The following is a 20,709-nucleotide window of genomic DNA, read 5'->3' as shown; positions in this document are numbered from 1 at the left end:
AGCTATTAATTGACAAAAGCAACAATGTTTTCAGATGTTTGGCTTTGCTCCAAATCTAAAAATGGTATGTGTGTTTTGGTTTTTTTGATAAGTACTCCATCTTATGGAGTTTGCGTTTGATGTCAAAATTTACTGCTTGTTGGAAAATATATAAAATTGAAAAAATATTTCATTTCAAGGATTAAAAAATGCTATAAACATTATCAGTAATGTGTGAACTTCTAAGCTGCTTAGGCAGCTTAGTCTATTTAAGAATCTAAATGTTTTGTTGCCTATAGGAAAAACATTTGAAAATATCAAGATATCTGGAGTCTACAGAATAAAAAGTCTTGTTAAAACAGGGGTTTATTTCTGTATATATAAAATTTCTAAACCAGAAACATTGTAATAACAACCTTTCTACTTTCTTGTATTACTTATTCCAGCCCCAGATGGAATCAAACAGTAGTAAGTAGAAAAGAGGGACTTACAAGAGAATATTAGTTCAAATTCTCAAAATGAGAAAAGATGTTTTGCTAGAAATTCTGAGTGCATTTCTATCCAATTGTAATACAATGCCATTTAGTCTCTTTACCTGCAAATTATTAGCTTTCCCAGCAATAAAATAAAAAACTTCTTTTTGTTCTTTAATGTTTTGTGATACATTTTAGTTTGTTTGTGGTAATATAAACTAGAAAATTTTAGATTGTTGGTATTTCCAAATAAATATCAAAATTAGTATTTCTTTTGTTCTCTTACAGCAGACAAGAAAATATGTTATATTATTTTGAAGGTTTTCACACCTTAGGTATGTTTTTGTCATTCATGACTATAGATAATGTCATTCTGGTGAAGTGAAAGCAGCAATGATCAAACACTGGCAAGTTACCTTGCAAAACATGGGATCTGACTGTCTGAATCAAGATCCAATTGGACTTAACTAAAATAACACTTCCTGCCCCTAGAACCAAGTGATTAGGCCTGATCTTAATAATCATCTCCCTCATGAATTCTCAATATTGCAAAATAACCCATCATAATCTCAGGATCTCCTGAGCTGTAGAGTTAAATGAGAGCCAAAACTGATTAAAAGGCAACCATATCTTCATTCTCAGTTTAGCTTGTGCTCATATGCACAGAAATGTCAAAAAACTGACATCATGTGGCATGAACTTCCGCTTAATATTTTTAATATTAAATATAATACTGTCCACAGAAAAAACATAGCACAGGAGTCTGACCAGAAAGAAGGAAAAGAGAGAGATGCTTATATGCATATGTAGAGGTTATAAAGTCTATGTAAAAAATACATTCATTTTATATTATTACCAACACTTATATCATAGTAGTTTTGACACCAAAAGATGAAGCATAGATCTTTGAGTTTTATTTGAAAATAGCTACAAATGGTATGGTCAGTTATATATAACTATAATCAGTTTGTATGTTTTGACATAATTTACAACCTCAGAAAAAGAAACACCAATTAATGCTTCCTATGAAATCTATAAAGTAAATCTTATTAAATATGGGTCAGAGTTTGGGAATTTCTTCTGAACATCAACAGCTAAAGTAACAACATGCTGAGCAGACAGCTCCATAGCTTTTACAGCACTGACTGTTACTGTGGACTTTCTCTGAAACATTTTTAACCTATTCTTCTCCCTTAATAAGCAAAAGAAAAGAAACAATCTGAACCAGGGTAATACAAGAAAACATCAACAATAAAAATCAGACATAAATCTGAATGCCATGCAGCATTTGGATATTTTCAGGTATTTTTCAGGCTATATTCAAAGCACAGTAGCAAATTATCAATTAAATTAAAAGACAAGCAACCAACAGAGATTCTTGAGAGCAATAGTGCTGAGTTCCCTAGTGTTTATCACAAGAATTTGACAGTGTCTAGCAGGCAATCAGTAATAGATTTCACCTAGCAACACCAAAGTACATAGTGTAACAGAAAAGAACAGAAAAACAATTTTTCAATATTCTAGAAGTACTTAGCCAAAACAAATGTTATTATCTCCAGTGAAATACTCCAGGTAACTGAAATTTCTTGTCATATATAAATATAGACAGTAAAGCTTACACCAAATCAAAAGTCAAATTCAACTGACTTGAGAAAACCTTTTTGCACCCATGTTTGTTAATTGAGACATCTAATAAATCATAATACCTGTTAACACCAAATAACAAGTTAGTAACTACAGGAATACTGACGTGTAAGGAGGAGCTGCAATTCAACTTTGTAGGACAGTCTCAAACATCCTTATTAATATGACACAGAAAACTGGACTGCATTTTAGAAAGAGAAATTACCCTAGTCAGGAAACAACAGATAGCCTTTACATAGACATTGGTCAAATCTGCAATCCTATACGTTTGAAAGCCCACAGTTGAAGCCTGTCTTTTATCACTTAGTTAAGTAACAGGGTATTCCAAAAACAAATACAACAAGGAAATGAGAAAATGAGTAAATATTTACTCACCAGCCTTCTCCTTCTCTGAAATAACTGGCATAGCCTGAAAGAAAAAAAAAAATACCACTATTAAAAAACATTAAGGAGTATTTAGGGAATACCAGGGGGAATATTAGGGAAATAATATTAGGGAAACATTATGAAATATTTAGGTAAATTTTGTGAGTGTCTAGAAGATCTGGAAAAAACTGCAGTCTCACCGTGCTAAGCATTCTGGAGAGAAACATACAGCTCCCATTTGAGTGTCTTACAATCTATTGTAAAAGTAATTACCACTAGAAAGGGCTAGGAGAGAAGGGAGGAGATGGAGTTAATAAGATATTCTTATGATTACATTTTGAAAAAATCATCCCAAGAACACACAATCACAAAATTCCACTGGGAAATTACTTCATAATTTTGAGGGAGGAAGACAAAATCTGTGCAGCTGAGGATTTGACAGAAATGCCAAATTTCTCTTCTGTAGGCTTAAATATGTGCTGCTCTATAATATGGCAATTTCTTATTTTTTGTGTAAATTTTCAGAGACAAGTAATAGAATTGTTTTCATATTGGCTGTAATTGTTTCTGGACTTGGAAAATTGTATGAGACTTCTTTTTTTGCAATTGATGCCAATTTTGTTTCATATTATAATTTTCTTTCAGACTAATATAGAAGAACTTTCTGAGTGTATTTTCCCTAAAAAAATGAGATTATAGATTGAATGAACTATAAAGTGAAAATTATATGTCAAAAGAAAGAATTTTGAAATGTGCATATAGGATACAGGTAAGAAAGTTTGGATGAGAAATTGGATTGGGTATACAATGTGTGCAGAACTGCACACTGAGTTACTGAGTTAACATATCAATTTTACCTCCTTTCCACTTATGTTATCGTAGCCTTTATTCAGCAGATTTTCCTGCTGCAGATTCAAAGAAAAAGGAAAAGAGTAGAGATGGACAGAAATAAAGCAACCAGCTTCAGTCTTGCTATAGAATTTCTCAAAACAGACTTCGCAATTTTAATTTCATTTGATTTGTCCTGCTATATACAATAGTGCTTCATACAACTTTCTGGATCAAATTTCAGCAGAATTTCTACTAGAACATGTCCTAGATGCTACACATTAATATATGCCTTTTGTGATTTTTTTTCTCTTTCACCTGTACTCTGTCTGGCTAAATGTGTGTTGGTTGATTTTGACATTCAAAAATATTACACAACCAGACTAATATTATTCAAACCAAAAATATTCTCTTCCTGGCAAAGCATTTTCCTTGCATTTTACAAACATATATTTGTTCAGAAAAAGAATGAGTAATGCAACTAAATCTGAGGAAACACAGACTGAGGAAAATTAACATGCCAAAGAAACAATAAAATCAGAGTGAATCAAGGTCTTAGTTTCAAGAAAGAAAAAGTGTATAATATATGAATTTTTACAAAATGTTCATATAACTTTGAAAATGAGTATTTATTTTTCTTCTCTTTTCACACTTAAGTGGTTTCACTGGCTAAGATAAGTAAGAAAATCTGAGATTCACTATTCACATTAGTCCAAGAAGGAAATTTCTAAAGACAGAACTCTGTAAAGAGAAGAAGGTGAGAAAGAAGCAAGCAAACAGGAAAAAAACCCCTTAATGGCACAAGAAAGAAAGAGAAAAAATTAGTGTGAATCAAATGGGAGGGTCAGGACAAAAGGAGGAAAGATGGGAACAGGTTAACATCACACTTTACTGTTGAGTTTTGTTAGCTACAAAAGGTATGATGGCTTCCTCTCAGAAAAGCTTAGAGAACACTGAAGTGGCTGAAGATGTGGCAACCAAGAGTGTCTGCACTGAAATCATAAGCTTTGTCATGGAAAAGAGATAACAATTTGATGGGGACAGCCTCTGGAAGCTCTAAATGCAAAGCCAAGAGGAACAGCTCAGGGGAAGCAGTTTCAGGACTTCATGGGGATATGGTAATGACAAAGAAAAAGATAATTTTCTGCTGGCTTTATGATAGACTTGAATGGACTTTGGTCATGTTTATAACTGCACTGTGAGTCCCTGGCAGTGCCTTTAGCCTGAATGAACTGTTCCTAAAATGCTGTCATTGTCATTCACATCAACATGTAGATTTTTCATATTGGCATATCAGATTTAGATATTGTTAATAATGCCATTGGTCACATCTATTTATTTCCTGGAAATATACAGTATTTGTAATTGATGATCATTAAAACCTGTTGATGTACAATGAAATATACATTTCAATGAATTTATTAAATGGCAGTCTTAAAGGTTTCCAGGGTTTAATTGGAGGAAATACATAAAATCATCAAGCCTCAGGACAGATGTGGAAGTCACAAAATTTCTACTTCTGTTTAGTAGGATGAAGAAGCACTTTAAGTACCAGAAAATTGAAAGTCAGAGTGAGGTAGATTGCTTTGAAACATCTGTTTTCTAGAGTGCAGTGCTTCTCAATTAAGACGTAAAATGAGCTAAAAGTTTCATCAGGCCATTCTTTTGCTGCTCAAATGCTGAACGAAAGAAGCCTAAATGGACATAGCATCTCCTGAAAATTTAAAGTAAACTATGAGTAAATCTTGTTGAACAAGATCTCAGACAGTCCTCCTATTGTTTAGTTTTTTGTTAATACAGCTACACATGCTGCTTACATGCTGCCCAGTGGGAAAACATGATTGTTACTTATGAGAAATGCTCTCATCTTCAGTACAGTTTTGAATTCACTGGAGACCTTCCAATGAGTTCCATATGTTCCAAATGAATTGCATTCCCAGGAAGTGATTTAACATTTCTGGCAATAGAGCAATTAAACCGGATTTTCCTGCTTGACCAGATGGGTTCACTGTAACTTCACATTATTTCTCACTCTCCCCATAGAACTGAAGAACTGGACTAACAATTTCTGTATGATCAGATCACATGTGTTTTAGTAAAAAACAGACACATACCCTTCAAAGATTTAAACAAACATCTCCCAAACTCAGGGTCCTTTCTATGTTTCTAATAGTATGCATTCTTAGCAGCACCAAGAAAGAAAAGCAAAAAAAAAGGAGAGAAAAAGAGGAAAAAACTAGACCACTGCTGAAATATATTCAGCCTTTTCTTCCAAATTAGAGGATCGGATTTTTAAATTATGAAAATCCTACTTGAAACACTATGTGAAATTTCTGTGTGCAGTATTGCAGTATTGCAGTGTGTCACTGTGTGCAATCCTTGCAGTATTGCAACTGTGTCACTGAAAATGTACTATGAGTGCAAATGTGACTGTAAAGTATATGTAAAATGCTATAGAATTATAGAATTATGGAATTATAGAATTATAGAATTATTGAATTGTTTGGGCTAGCAGGGACATTTAGATTTTACCCCTCTGCAATGAGCAGGGACATCTTGAACTAGCTCAGGTTGCTCAGAGCACAGTCCAACCTGACCTTGAATGTTTCCAGGGATGGGGCATCTACCACCTCTCAGGGCAACCTGCTCCAGTATTTCACCATCCTCATTCTAAAAATATTCTTCCTCATATCTAATTTAAATCCACCCTCTTTTCAATGCCTGCCAAAAATTGTGCCCTCTTTCCTATAAGCCTTATCTTTCTTTCCTTATCTTTCCTAATCTTTCTTACAAGCCCCCTTTAGGTACTTAAGGCCACAATGAGGCCTTCTCCATGCTGACCAATCCCAGCCTTTCCTCAGCCTTTCCTCACAGGGAGGTACTGCAGCCCTCTCACCATCATCATGGCCCTGGTCTGGGCTCCAGCAGGTCCATGTGCTTCCTGTGCTGGGGACCACACACAGGGCTGGGCACAGTGCTCCAGCTGGGGTCTCACCAGAGCAGAGGGACAGAATCCCCTCCCTCCCTCCCCTGCTGCCCACGGGGCTCTGGATGCAGCCAGGACACGTTTGGCTCTCTGGGCTGTGAGTGCCCATGGCCGGGTCATGTCCAGCCTCTCACCCACCAGCACCCCCAAGTCCTTCTTGGCAGGACTGCTCTTGATATGTCCATTCCCCAGACAGAGAATTCTATTTCAGTAAACAAGATGCAGTTTGTAGCTGAAAACGGATGTCAAAAATGTTCAGACAGAAAAAAGAAAATTAAGCATTATTCAGTTTATCATTAAACAGAGTATGTTCTGGATTAATAGAATTTTAATTTTATTTTATTTAGAAGGTATATGCCAATTTTTAAAATTTGGATAAGTAGCAATTAAAAATTAACTGGGCTGTTTTACAAAAGAAAAAAAATCCATGGTCATCAGATGCTTTGGAATTGGGAAATACTGCAGTCCATAAGCAGAATTTTTCTCAGTAATATATCCCCATTACACCAAAACACTGAATAAGTATCTCTACTGGAAAATTCTGATATTTTGAAACTAAAGCCTTTCATGCTAATGAATCAGATTAAGAGAGTAAGCACGTAGAAAACCCTATCAAAAATTCTACTTAATTTAAAGTGCCATAATATTTTAGTATTTGCATTGAACAGAAATAGTAGCAACACTATAGAAAAAAACCCAGTAATGATTAGTTTATCATTCAGACTTATTTACAAAACATTTTATTAAACTGTCAGTTTTTGAAACTAAGTTTTATTTTTTTTCCATCTGGATGAGGTAAGAAAAAAATAAAACCATCAACTTTCAGGATGGAATAGCTTTAGAAGAGGAATTTAGCAAGTTCTTTCTTTGTGGTCTTTAATTTTACTGAAGAAGAGTAGAACGGAAGGAAATTAAAGTCCACCCAGCAATAAAGGTGCATCAATTATCTCATTTTTAAAAAGAAATTAATGTCACATTCAGATGTGTCTAGCTAAGGTTATGACAACACTATGAATTCAATTCCAGTGGAAGTGCAAAGCTGTACGCTTGCCTGCATGTGTTGTCCTCCAGTCTCCCTATACTTCCTCTTCTGCCTAGATATTTCAGTTTGCTTGAGCCTCTTTATGCCACTCAGGTCATGCACAGAGACCACTTCTAATTCGTGCTGGATGGTTGGCAGTTCTCCTTCCATGAGGCAATTGCCAAGAGCCTTCATTTGGGGTGGTCTGATAATTTCCTCTGCCTTTGTCATTCAGCTGGCAGAGTGTGACTTGCTGGATTGGAAGCACAGAACAACGATGCAGGATAACTGCCTTGTGCTCTGTCTGGTGTTATCATAGACTTCCCATGGATCAGGGTGAGCTCCCAATGCTCTGAAATCTGCCAGGGCCAGGGTGAGCTCCCAATGCTCTGAAATCTGCCAGGACCACACGAAGCTGGTTCATATGACAGATAAGCCAAAAGCCTGTCTGCAGCTTGTCCAGACGATTAAGTAGAGTTTGGCCATAACAAAGAATTAATTTCTTTCTTTATAGGGATACTAAAGACTTCACAGCAACATCTGGGGATTCCTGAATAGCCCAAGAGTTACTGTCACATTTTGTGAGAAACAATTTTTTTTTTCAAATTAGCAATTGCTAAACCTCAAGTTCTTTATATATAAGGACACAACTTGAAATAAAAGCAAAGGTTAAACTTCACAGGAGTTAATGAAATAAGGAATTTGATTTCCACTTAAACTGCCCTCTAATTTCTGGGATGGACATATAATACCTGAAAATGGGGTCAGTTACATTTTAACTCAATGTTAAGGAATGTTTATATAGCTTTTGGTAATAACAAAAATCTGTGCTTCCTTCCATTCCCTCAAACATAGGTATCTCTTCCCTAAAAAAACCCATAACTTGAATGTTAACACCAAAGCTGAGATGGGACACACTATGTCTAGAACTGGAGCGGCCCCAAGAGTGCTCATGCTTTTCATCAATCACCAGCTGTTCTATTAAGATTCATTTACACAGAGAGCTTTTTCCCAAGCTCACAAGTAACTTCTTGGGTAATATTTATCTTATAAAACCTTTTACAATAACAAACATATCAATAAACCCTGCAACACTGGCAAAACTGAACCAGAAGGCATGCAGCTCTATGAGACAACAGTAAAAGATATTTAGAGTCTCAAGTTTCACATTAACTTCAACATCATGTAATGTCTACAAATGTGATTTTGTCTTAAAGCCCTGGAGTCTGAGGAATGCTTCTATGTGGCTGACAGAAATCCCATGTGATTTCAGTTTTTACTCATCCCCTTATGTATAATACTTACAACCTTAGAACATGTTTCATATAAATAAAAAATTCATAGTATCGTGTGATGATAGAAGCTAAAATCTGTTACATGATGAGTCCAAGTCACAAATCAACTGTGAGCACCTACTTGCAGAATAAATAGAATTTAAAATCCTGCAATTCCTGTCTTTCCTTAGCCTCCTCAAAGAAAACAAAGGAGTCCTTTGCCCTTCATCCTGATAAAAGCAAGTCACTCTTACTAATTTTGAAGGGTTCAGATATGAAAATGAGGGAGCTCACCTCGTGGCTGCAAGTTCCAGAATCTATAACACCAACGCTGCATCTTCATGAGCTAATTGAAAAAAGCTTAGCTGTAGAAATCATCAGCAATGTAAGTGAGCAATCTGATTCTAATAATCTTTCTGACACTCAGCCCAAATTCAGTGGTTGATTGCTATCTACTTTTTTGTATTCCACTAATGTTTTTCTCCTGGATTCAGATATCACTGAGGTTAGTGGCATAACTGCAATAGTTTCTGGAATATTATGTATGAAGGATTGGTATTTAAGAGACCTCACTGTGTTCAGCTTTAAGTTCTGCAAAAGAAAATCAGTTGTAGAGCATTGCAGCAGCTGACACCTACTGGGAGAGCAGCATCTATTGAGATTTACTGAGATTCATCTTGTGTGAGTTTGAGCTCTTGAATCTCTGCAGATAATCCCAGCTGCAGAGCCTCTTCCCATTTTTAGCTACAGCAGTCTATTACAACTGTTTGGAGTTCTCTAACTAACTAAATAAAAAAAGCAAATCCCAGGAAGGTAGCTTTTAAAACATGATATGTATGTTTTGGAATGAATCTTGATGCTTACAGTCTCATGGGTATTCAGTCACAGTGATATTACTTTTGTTAGACCAGCTGGGAAAGGATCTAAAGCAGATCCTTCAGGAAGCTCTTGATCTTGAGCTTTATTTCAGGCCTAAAAGAATAAATTACTACAAAAGTTACATTTCTTCTATGATGATGAAACCTTTACTTTCTGCAGAGCCTCACAGTTCTTTGCTCAGAAAGCTGCACAGTCACAAAAATGCGATGCTAATTGTGGGATGATAGAGACAGGAGAGGAGGAGCATGCCTGACAGAAACAGTGATGGGTTTGGGAGCATCAAGAGAGTGTTTGATTGAGGAAAAAAGTACATCTAACTTTGCAAAGTGGCAGGGCTGAGCATAAGCGAGTAAGTTATCACCAACCCTGATAAATGTGATAATAATAATATTTCTTTTTGGTTTACTAAAAGATAGAGAAATGTAGATTAACATAAACCACCCTATTTTCTTTTACAATGAGAAGAAAAATGACAAGAACAAGAAGCACACAAGATGGAAAGGGTTTTATCTCAGGCAGGAGGTGGAGGTAAAAAGGAGGGGAATAAAAATTAAAACATGTTACCTGGACCTTATTTACATATTTGTCCATATTCTTGGAATCTCAGCTTGTTCATGCTTCAACATGCACATGTAACAAGCATGAGCTTAAAAAATAACCAAACACCAATACTGTGACCTTACTAAGTCAGTATATTTCTAGGTCATTCAAGAGAAAAAGAGATGAAATGAAACGAGTTCTTTAGCTCTTTGCATACCATTTCTGTTAACATTTAAATATTTGTCAAGGTTTTGGGGAACAGAGTCAGTAAATCAAATCCACAGTTTTTGGGTGAAAAGTAGAAATGTATGAAAACAGCCGAATGACAGAAAAAAAGAAACAAAATCATGTAACAAGTAAACATGAAAACTATATTTTTCTGAAAAGAAATGGGAGCTTTGACTCCAAAGAGAGCCTGTGGAAAGGATGCAAAGTAGCTTTTTAAAATCCATATATAAAAATGAAACCCCTAAAAAATACCCCAAGCCCTTGAAAATCCTCTTTGGAAAAACAAATTATTCATCAGCACAGCGGTTGTATGCTAAAAAACGAATCCCCTTTCCTTTCTGTGAGAGAAAAAATCCAATTATAGCCATTTCTATTTTAATATCTAAACTCTGGTCAAACTGAGTATCAAATTTCCTCTGCTCAAAGCCCCCAATACCTGGTTCTTCTGATACAGTTAATAAATCAGAGAAATATATGTTTCATCTGCCATATAATTTCCTCAGCGGGAAGTACGACTGTGAGATGACTATTCCATGTCTGTGATGTGATCAGTCCTACTACATGTCTTCAGGGACTTTTAACACCTTGTTTAACTGAGTAATGCCTGAACCAACCTCACCTGGTACATACCTACATGGAAAGACCCCAGCCCAGACAACACACACCCTACATGTCTTCCATCTCTGCAGTCATTCCATTTTATTCTCAGGCACCGTCTGCCAAACTGGCATCTCTGCTGCCATAAAACCGCAGAAACCAAGAGAAATACATCTGGGAAGTTTTGCTCATGCTACTGACATACTGTAAAATCTGGGAGGAAGGAGGAGCTTTGCAACAGACTGCAGGGGATTCTGGGTTCCATTCAACACCTTAATTATCAGCTATATATGCTGCAGGGTAAAGTTAGGATGAGCTCACTGCATGGGTAAGATGGCAGAGTAGTTATTCCTTTTCTTAAAGCAAGACTACTGGCGATGGTCTGCCCCCAATACATCAAGAGTCTGACAATCCTTTTTGCCACTTAAAAATCTTACAAACATCTAATTTTTCTCATCTTTGAAATGTGAACAATAATATTTTAACATTAAAAGGAATGTCTGGGGGCTTTTGAGTGCCTAAAAAACAATTCTGCAAATATTTTGATTGTCATGATAGACTTTTCTATGTCTCGTGCATAAAAGTGTAGTATTTTGTAAGATTTACAAATAAGAAAGTTAATTAATCTTATTTTTGAACATATACACCTTTTTCTTACTATAACTAAGCTTTTCTCTTCTAAATGATCTAGCATGCTTTGTATTTCTGTAGCTTGCATTCTGATATCAAAATGTTTTCCAGTAAGAAGTTCCATATTTTAGTTCAACTGTTTATAAGACTTTGATTTTTAGAATCAGGGAGAGTTAGAGTAGACACAGCTCCATATATCACTGTGATGTATAAAAATTATATTGCAATTTTTATTTTATTTAACAGGCATAATAATATTGTATTTAAAGAATGGCCAAGTAGAGCTGGTGAAGGATATGCTTTATCTGAAAAATACTTATTTTATAAACTCTTTTATGATGTACTCAAAAGTTGGAGATGATTCAATACTGCCATTCATTTATCTAACATAAATTCAAAACATTTTTGTTTTCTATACATGGTATAGAAATATCATATATATAGATATAGAAATATCAGATAGAGATTCTAATTAATGGGAAAAAAGAAATTGTTACTGATACAGAGCACAATACAGAACTGTAGTAAGTGAAGCCTCAAGATGGGGCAACCAGGCTCATAATCTTCCTGTCTGTGTTGTGTCTGTTTCCTTTTTAAAGACACAGTTCTGGGTAGGCACATATGGATAGGAATAAAAGGTAAAAATCTACTCTTAAAACACAGGATTTCTATCAAAACTTCTACTAATTGCTAAATTTATTATGAAGAGAGCCCTTTTAAACTCCTTTCTTTTCCAGAAGTTCTAAAATTGCTCTTTCAGGCTTGCTTTATTTATTTTGTTCTGAATTTTATTTTTGGTTTCTGAGCAAAGAAGTATCTCATCAATGTCTGTGTTCCCACGCTATTCCCACGAAAATCTCACTCAGGCGTGCAGACAGATGCACTGCAGATCCTGAGAGTATGAAGAGGGTCCAATTCTGTGAAGTGCTGAGCATTTCCTGTGTTTCCCCAGGATCATGCCTTGCTAGTACAGTTTCCTCCTGAATTTTTCCAACTTTCCCAAACTTTGTGTGGCGTATTACAAAAATATAGTTCACAGTTTCTAAGCTTTCAAAACTTTCCAGAGGGAAACAGCACACATGAGTCCAAGTATACTTTTGCTTTCATACTAATACCAGTTCCCTGAGGAGAGTTTGAATTATTCTGTATTTTAGTTAAGAGGGACTATTACAAATATGAAGTATTTTCTGCCAATACACTCTTGACTGAATCTTATGTTCACACTCAACTCTTCTAGAACCAATTTTTCACAAGCATTTAAAATTCCTAACCATTACAATAGTCCAAAAAACTGTAAAAGTCTGTAAATCCCATTTCATCACACAAAAAGAAGAGGTTCTTTCTAAAAAGCAGATAGTCTGCTGGCTGGTGGAGTAGATTTATGACAAAAGTGCTGTATTTCTTATAAGGAAGATTTTGTGGGAAGATATATATGTGCGTAAAATAAATACAAAATTTTGTATCCACCCATCTTAATTCTTATTTTTGCATGTAAATTTAAGTTACAGGCTGGCTGCAGGAAGTGTAGATACCTCTTTTAAAAAACCCAATTTCTGTCTTGGCAGCAGAGTAAGCAGAAATGTGGCTTAGTGAAAATAAACTGTCCAACCAACAAACAAAACAACAATACTGTACCAATTCTTGTATGAGTGCCTGTTTTTCATTGGAAAGAATGGGAGAATGCAATATCCCTGGCCACCCATGTACTTTAGACCTTCAAACTAAGTGTTTGAGACCTGAACTCAGTTCAGGAAGGAATGGGCTGTGCATGCAGCAGCTTGCAAAACTTGCTGTGTCTCTCAAAACAGTAGTATAAAATGAAAGTTTTATTTATATTTGCCTGTTTTTAAAGTAATTTGGTGATAGCTGTGATAAGCTAACCCACAGACAAATTAGATCAAGATTTTTCGGTCTGCCTTTTTAATGCCTATTTCTCCAATGTTTTGTACTTCTAGTCTAGTCAAAATGTGCACCACTCTGATCACTTTTAACAGTCCAATCTTACTCCCTAACCTCACAATCTCAACATGTTTTAGAAAAGAGAGGAACATCCAGATTTGAGGACTCAACAGGCTAGGGACTATTTAGAGAAACTGAATGTATTCTAACCTGTGAGACTAAAGGAAATGTACCCAGGCATGCTGAAAGAGATGGCTGATATGATTGCAAGGAAACCTACATCAGTGGAAAACCATGACAGCTCTGATTTCCATGCTCCTGATGGCTGGTAAAGACTTACACCTCTATTCAAAGGAAGCAAAGAAGCAATGACTCTAACCTTGTAAGCCCATCTTAGACCAGGGTAAGACCACAGAACAGACCTTGGAATCCATTACCAAAGACATGAGTTGCAGGAAGGCAATTGGGAGCAAACAACAATTTATCGAGAACAAATCATCCTTGACCAACCTGATTTATCTTTCAAGATTGAATCACAGGCTATGTGGACAAGAAGAGAGCAGATAATATACCTTAACTTTCAGAAGATTTTCTACAATGTCTCCCAAAGCAGCCTCATTTGAAAACTAGAAGTATGAGCTGGAAGAACAGACGGTGAAATGGGTTGAAAGCAGTTTGGACTAACATAACTCAAAATTGCCAATACATTAAAACTGACATCTTTAGCTAAGGTATCTAGTTCAAAACCAGCTTGTCTCTTAGAGTTTTTAGAATGTGGCAGAACAAATTTTTTCTGAGTTCCTAATGGAATCTGGATGCTCCTTTTAGATGCAGGACAAAATGGCTGAGAAGATAATGCCAAACATCACTGAACACAGAAGAGCAGTTCTGCACTCAGCCTGAAGAAAAGATAAAATTCTATGAAAACCAGAATCAGTGATATTTCAGGGAGTTTCCTAAAATGCCAAGGATTGGGAACCTTTGGAAGCTGATAAATCTCCTACTATGTGCACTGAGTCCTACAAAGTGTAAGAATCTCTTGTGAAGACTTCAAAGAAATGCACAAATTCAAGCCTGAAATCCAGGCAGGAAAAAGAGGGTGGCTCAAAATATAACCTTAGAGTTGCTGCAGATGTGACAGATTGTCTTGAAGTATTTTCCACAGATATCAAGAAAACAAATAATGGTAGCAGAAGGAGATGATGTTGCCATAAGCAGTAATAAGAAATTTCCATGGGTTTCCAAGCAATCTGTTAAATTTATGTTTGTGAGAATGTGACAGTATTTACAAGTGTACATAGCTTCAAAGCTACATTTGAACAGGACTAAACAATCCAAACTTTCAGCTTAGTAAACACCACACAAAATACCATATATTTTAACACTTGCTCTCCTGATTGGTGTGAGTGTTATGAAACCTAAATATTCCTAACAGAGCAGTCCTGAAATCCTGGCACTAGAAGCATCTAGTTCTGGAGAAACCATGAGTTGTTCCTATACACGTAGAAACAACCCTGGCATACAAACAAATATATTGCAGCAAGTTTCCTGATATTTCTTTTTGTCCTATACTGAAAATTCCATAGTTAAGTTATTAGGAAGTTGAGACTAAGGAAAATATGTCACAAAAGATTGGTTTAGTATTTCATTACTAGAGGGGCTCTTCAGAATAGCCTCTACAACTATTCTGTTCTCTCATATAAAGCTTTAGAAAAGCTGCTGCAGGTACAGATTTCTGGCTTGTATTAAAAAGAAAAATGTTCTGAAAGAAGTTAGATACTGTTCAGACCATCACTGATCAAAAAGTACTGAAAGTGCTGAAAATTATTACTTCCTATTATTCCTATTTCTTTTTCAAGTTAACATACTCATGTATTGTAAAATTTAAAGGATTTCAACAATGTAGTTAGCTTTCTCCTCTCCTCTCCTCTCCTCTCCTCTCCTCTCCTCTCCTCTCCTCTCCTCTCCTCTCCTCTCCTCTCCTCTCCTCTCCTCTCCTCTCCTCTCCTCTCCTCTCCTCTCCTCTCCTCTCCTCTCCTCTCCTCTCCTCTCCTCTCCTCTCCTCTCCTCTCCTCTCCTCTCCTCTCCTCTCCTCTCCTCTCCTCTCCTCTCCTCTCCTCTCCTCTCCTCTCCTCTTCTCTCCTCTCCTCTCCTCTTTTTTCTTCCCCTCTCACAAAAATTGCATGAAACAAAGTAGAAGAGAGCAGCTATTCTGACGTCCTATAGACAAATATCTACCATGCATATCAAAGAAGTAGTCTTCAGGAGATGTTCAGGTTGTAGGCCAAAAGTATTTGGCATAATTTATTTTATTTAAATTAATTTAATTTATTAAATTAATTTAAATAAGCCAGATAGAAAAAAGAAAGAAAATTTTGTGTAGGACATTATGATGAAGGGAAAGAAAAATAAATCAGTATTTCAGCTGGTTGTATCTAGTGAGTATCTTGTAGATTTGTTCAATAATGTGATTGCATGCTAAACAGAAGAGAGTCTTCACACCATCCCAGGGCTTCTCTGGTCTGTACTATATTTCTATTTGTGATGAATGCTCCAGACAGAAGTATAGCATGTCTTTTGTGCTTTGGAAACCCTTGACTAGCCAGGGATAATCATTCTGTTCCAATGCCTAGAGGTGATGAAATAAAGTGTGAGCTTTTAATTTAGTTCTTATTTTCCTGAAAAACTAAAGCAAGGAAGTTGCCCACATACTGATTCATGGACAAACCTCAATCTTTTCACAACCTAAGAAAGAAATTACTGTGGATGGGAGCTGCTGGAACAAGAGAGACTTCTGAAATCATGATGAATGTTTCCAAAGACATGGAAAGATGGCTCCAATCTTGTTCCCTAGTAAGTAACCTAATTTGTTTTAAAGACTCGAGATGATTCCAATCTGCAACTTTCCCTTGTATATGGTGTCACAATTAACTGTTCTTTTGCCATTAAGGTACTACAAGGTTGAACTTTCAATTGCATTCCGTAGCAAATGAGTCAATCTTCTTATGCCTTTGCTGGCAAGACTTAAAAGCCAGTCACTCTTAGATATCCTTTCCACATTCCTACACACAGTTATCAAACCACTTGCTATACTTTGGGCTGATTCCCAAGTGCTTGCCAGGAATGAGAGATATGATATACTATAAAAGCATTTACTTCTGAAGTGACAAAATTGACCTCAATTCCATCTGTGAGTATTTATTTAATTTGAATTACTGGTGGATAAATGAACTTTTCCAGGAATTATCACTGATCATGATCCCAAGTAAAACCCTGAACACAGATCTACCACAGTAATTTTGTTAATTAAACTTAAGAGAAACCAATGGGAAGCCTTCCTTGACTTCAGCAAGCACCAAATCCTTTCCTAGATCACTGAAGACTACCTTCCTATATCTTTTCTGACTTCAAATGCTAAAGGAGTGGATGTTTCTTTGGTCCATTCAATCTCACTTTCATTAGAGGCTTTATTTGCCCTGTCAGTTTTACAGCCTGCTACTGAAATAAAGTTTGAGAACCAATTTTGGTGCCTGGGAACCAGTTGAATGTACCCCATCAAACAAGGGTCATGATATACCTGTGTCATGTTGTACCTCATGTGAGAAGGAAGCAAACTGTTGAGCCACCTCATACTCAGAAAGATTTCTGCCACCTAAGTCACAAATCCAACAAGGCAAAGTACATTTCCTACTGCCAGCTGTAGAAAGGAGTCATAAAAAAATTAATTAGCCATTGTAATGCTTAGTTGGAGGAACCAGGTTAAAAGAAATCTTGAAGCTATTTTTAAAATGCCTAGTAGCATTATACAGCTTCTGATACCAAAACTACCTGAAGGGAGGCTGTAGCTAGGTGAGGATCAGCCTCTTCTCCCAAATAACAAGCAATGGGATGGGAGGAAATGGCCTCAAGTTGCACCAAGGGAGGTTTAGATTGAAGAAAAGGAAAAAAAAATCCACACTGAAAGTGTGGTCAAGCATTTGAACAGGATGCTCAGGGAAATGGTGGAACTACCACTCCTGTAGGTGTTCAAAAAAATATAGATGCAGTGTTTGGGGACATGGTTTAGTGGGGGAACATGCAATGTTAGATTCTTGGTTGAATCTTAGATGATCAGCCTTAATGATTCTATTATTCTACTTGAAAGTAATTTTTTCAGAGTAATTTAAGGTCTCATTACATGGAATTATTTTCTATGTTTTATACAACACAGATGTTGTATATGTGTTTGGTGTTAACAACTTACCTATTATCTATAAATGAAATTACCAACATCTTTTAAAATAAGTTTGGTCCAAAATAAAATAGGCAGTGGAGCAGGAATCCTACAATTAAATGTCTCTCTCATTTGGATGAATTCCTCCTGCAGGTGAGGAACACAGCTCTCTAGCACTGTGGGGTCAGTGTGGTTTTAATGAGCAGCTGATGGGGCCAAGACTTGGGAGAGTGAGAGGCAGAACTGGGAAAATTTTCCTCAGGTACTGCCTTTTAGTGGAAGGGCAGCTGCACTATTTGGGGAAATCTTATTTAGCTGAGAGACAGTCAGTTCCAGAGTATCTAAAAACTGACAGAGCAGATGTGTTTGTTGAAGAGGTTGAAAGGAAGGGCTTGGTAAACACCAGAGCTCCTAGTGCTGGATGTTACAGCTGACCTGCACCAATGCTTGCAAGAGTGGGAACTTCATACACGCACATACACAACCCGTGGGACAAAAACACAGCAACAGTGTGATTACCACCTTGATTCTAGCTATTCAGTGAAAACAGTAAGGAGAGATTTAATAGCTCATACAGCTTCTGTGGGAACTTCAGATAACCACACAGACCTCAGCAGGAATTAAGAAAGAATTTCCCATGCATTTTGTGGAAGTTGCATATTCCATGTGGATTTGCACAGGAGGGTGATTTACCAGTGGGAAGAACTGAGTCAATTTCTCATTTTGAAAGGTGATCTTGATAGTGTTTTTGGGATATAATTTGCTAATAGATCACCAGACAGCAAAAAATGCAAATTTGTGGGGGTTTTTTTCAAGTAAATCTTAAAGACTATCTGCCAGAAGATGACAATGATGTGTGGAAGAAGATAAAGGCATACTTTATTCACATAGGTTAATGAAAAAAATCCACTTTTTAATTGCTGGAGAGGGAATCTTTAAAAAACCCCTTCATACTAGGAAAATTATGTGCAGACATTTTTTAAAATAAATTTCTCAATCCATCATGTATCAATAAAAAGTCTTGCATTTAAACTTTTAACCTAATTCTTCATATACACTTTCCCATCACAGCCACATATCACATGTGTTTCTCAAATGATGCTTTTATATGTATTTATGCCACTTCCATAATGTTAAATATAAATTATTCATTGTATCTGCTGTCTAAAACTGTTTTGATTCTCATTTGTAGAGATAGTCAACACCCACCAATTTCAGATAAAATTTATCAATCATCACCTTCATATTTCACCTAACACAGTGTAAATCCATGCCTTCATTGCTATTGTTTTATTCCCTGCTTCTGATCTGAACTCTGACAAAGGCTGTGACCATGTTTATTTGTATCTTTCTCACAGTATACCTTTTTTCCTGGATCAAAAACATGCCCATAGATGCCTTGTTTACTGGCTTATTTTGTCAAATACAGTCAGTCATTACATCCAGCAATTATTTCCCCAAAGACTTATAAGTGTCCCTGCCCATGTCAAATGCTGCCCCTAGCCCACTGTTGTTTGAAGACAAGATAATGAGAGAGCATTTTTTAAAATGTTTTACTCATTAACAATTCTGTGGGGGTTTTTTTGTCTCTCTTAGTGTCAGCTGCCTTACCTTGGTCTTTAGACTGAAACCTTCTTCAAATAGGACTGTTACTGAAATTCAAACACCATACTTGCAGCAATTGAAAAAATAAAAATAATGGTGATATTGGTAGCTTGATAGTGTTTTTGCCTTAGTTCTCATCAAGATCAGACATGATTACACTTCACAAATGTATTTTAAGTAGTGACAACATTATCTGTATTACTGAAGCACTCAAAAGCCACAGACTGGGACCACAACCTCATTGTGCAAGATCCTGCACAAACAGGGCAGAAGAATTACCCATACACCAGAAGGAATGCAACCAGCATAAAGCAACAGTCCTCATTCACACTGATGTGGGAGTACAAGGAAAATGATCATTTGTGTCACATAAATAACATTCTAATTATTCTGGGAACACTGGGATCTTGACTGATATCAAACATTTTCGGATACCCCAGCAAAAGAGTACAGTCCTGAAAGCACTTGGAACAGTCAATGAGAAAACTTTGCTGATGTATGTGGGTATGACCCTAATGAGGAAAATGGGAAGGATTCCAGCCTCCTGTGTTTTGGCTTTTCTCACAATTGTGAATCTTACCCTAAGAGTATTTTTCTGAAGCATCTAGGCTCTCAATAATCCTGAACATTACAAAATACCGATTTTTTTTGATCTAAAATATTTTGATGGTTTTTCTTCATCAACTGTTTAGTCTTTTAATTTTTAGTGAAACATGAACTGCTGTTATTCTTCTCATTTCCCCATTTCCACTTTCCTTCTAAAGAGGATCATCATTTCCAAAATATTCAGCCCCTTCAACGCACTGCTGCTCCAGGGGTACATATGCCCTTTCTCTTTTTCTACTTTCGTATACAAAAGAATGATGAGACTCACTGAAAATTCCAGAGCTTTTGAAGAACTTTTTAATGCAATTTACGTTCTTCATGGACTATACAGAAATGCCTTTGTCTTGCTGGAATGAGATATTTTCTAAAGTTCTATCACTGTCATAAAGATTACATTTGTAGAAAAATTGTGAACTGTCCAAATGTATAGTACAGCTCATAAAAATATGCATTAAAGATTTTACTATATCATGGATGGCATCATTGCTACGTTTACTCATTAGTAGCTGCTACTGGGTATCTTGTTACAGACCACAAGACCAAATCATGTTTTTTGTCAGTGAACGCTTGCATGCTGAATTTGTTGAAAGATCAGAGTGTGAAATGCCAGTTGTTTCTCTACAGTCTTTCACAGGATTATGCAGCAATGTAACATACTCATTGTAGTGCAGCTATTGAAGGTAATACTAACAAAGGAAACTTAACAGGAAAAGGGCATTTCTCAACAATGTTATCACTGTGACTTAACAGAAAATGATTTAAAACTCAAACTGTGTACGTATGTGCTTACATTAATGTACCAATCAATGACAAAACACAGTACCTAAAGCATACAAGGTATGTTAACTGGAAGGAATATTTTGCCTGTGTTGTGATGAACCCCACCCACACCATTTGCAAGAGATTAAGGAAGTTTAGAATGAGAGGACACGTGTGTTACT

The 20,709-nt window shown here is 36.2% G+C and overlaps 1 protein-coding gene across 1 annotated transcript in view; it reads right to left on the bottom strand.

The window, feature by feature from the left end:
* The window catches only part of DLC1 (DLC1 Rho GTPase activating protein), a 215,286-nt gene that overhangs the window by 127,085 nt on the left and 67,492 nt on the right, over positions 1 to 20,709 (bottom strand). The window contains exon 5 of the mRNA XM_077177496.1: positions 2,472 to 2,505. Coding sequence (XP_077033611.1) covers positions 2,472 to 2,505 — 34 coding nt within the window. The remainder of the gene's footprint in view (positions 1 to 2,471; positions 2,506 to 20,709) is intronic.

The sequence above is a fragment of the Agelaius phoeniceus genome, chromosome 4, assembly GCF_051311805.1.
Source record: "Agelaius phoeniceus isolate bAgePho1 chromosome 4, bAgePho1.hap1, whole genome shotgun sequence".
Classification (NCBI taxonomy): Eukaryota; Metazoa; Chordata; class Aves; order Passeriformes; family Icteridae; genus Agelaius; species Agelaius phoeniceus.
This window is presented reverse-complemented; position numbering and strand designations above follow the sequence as displayed.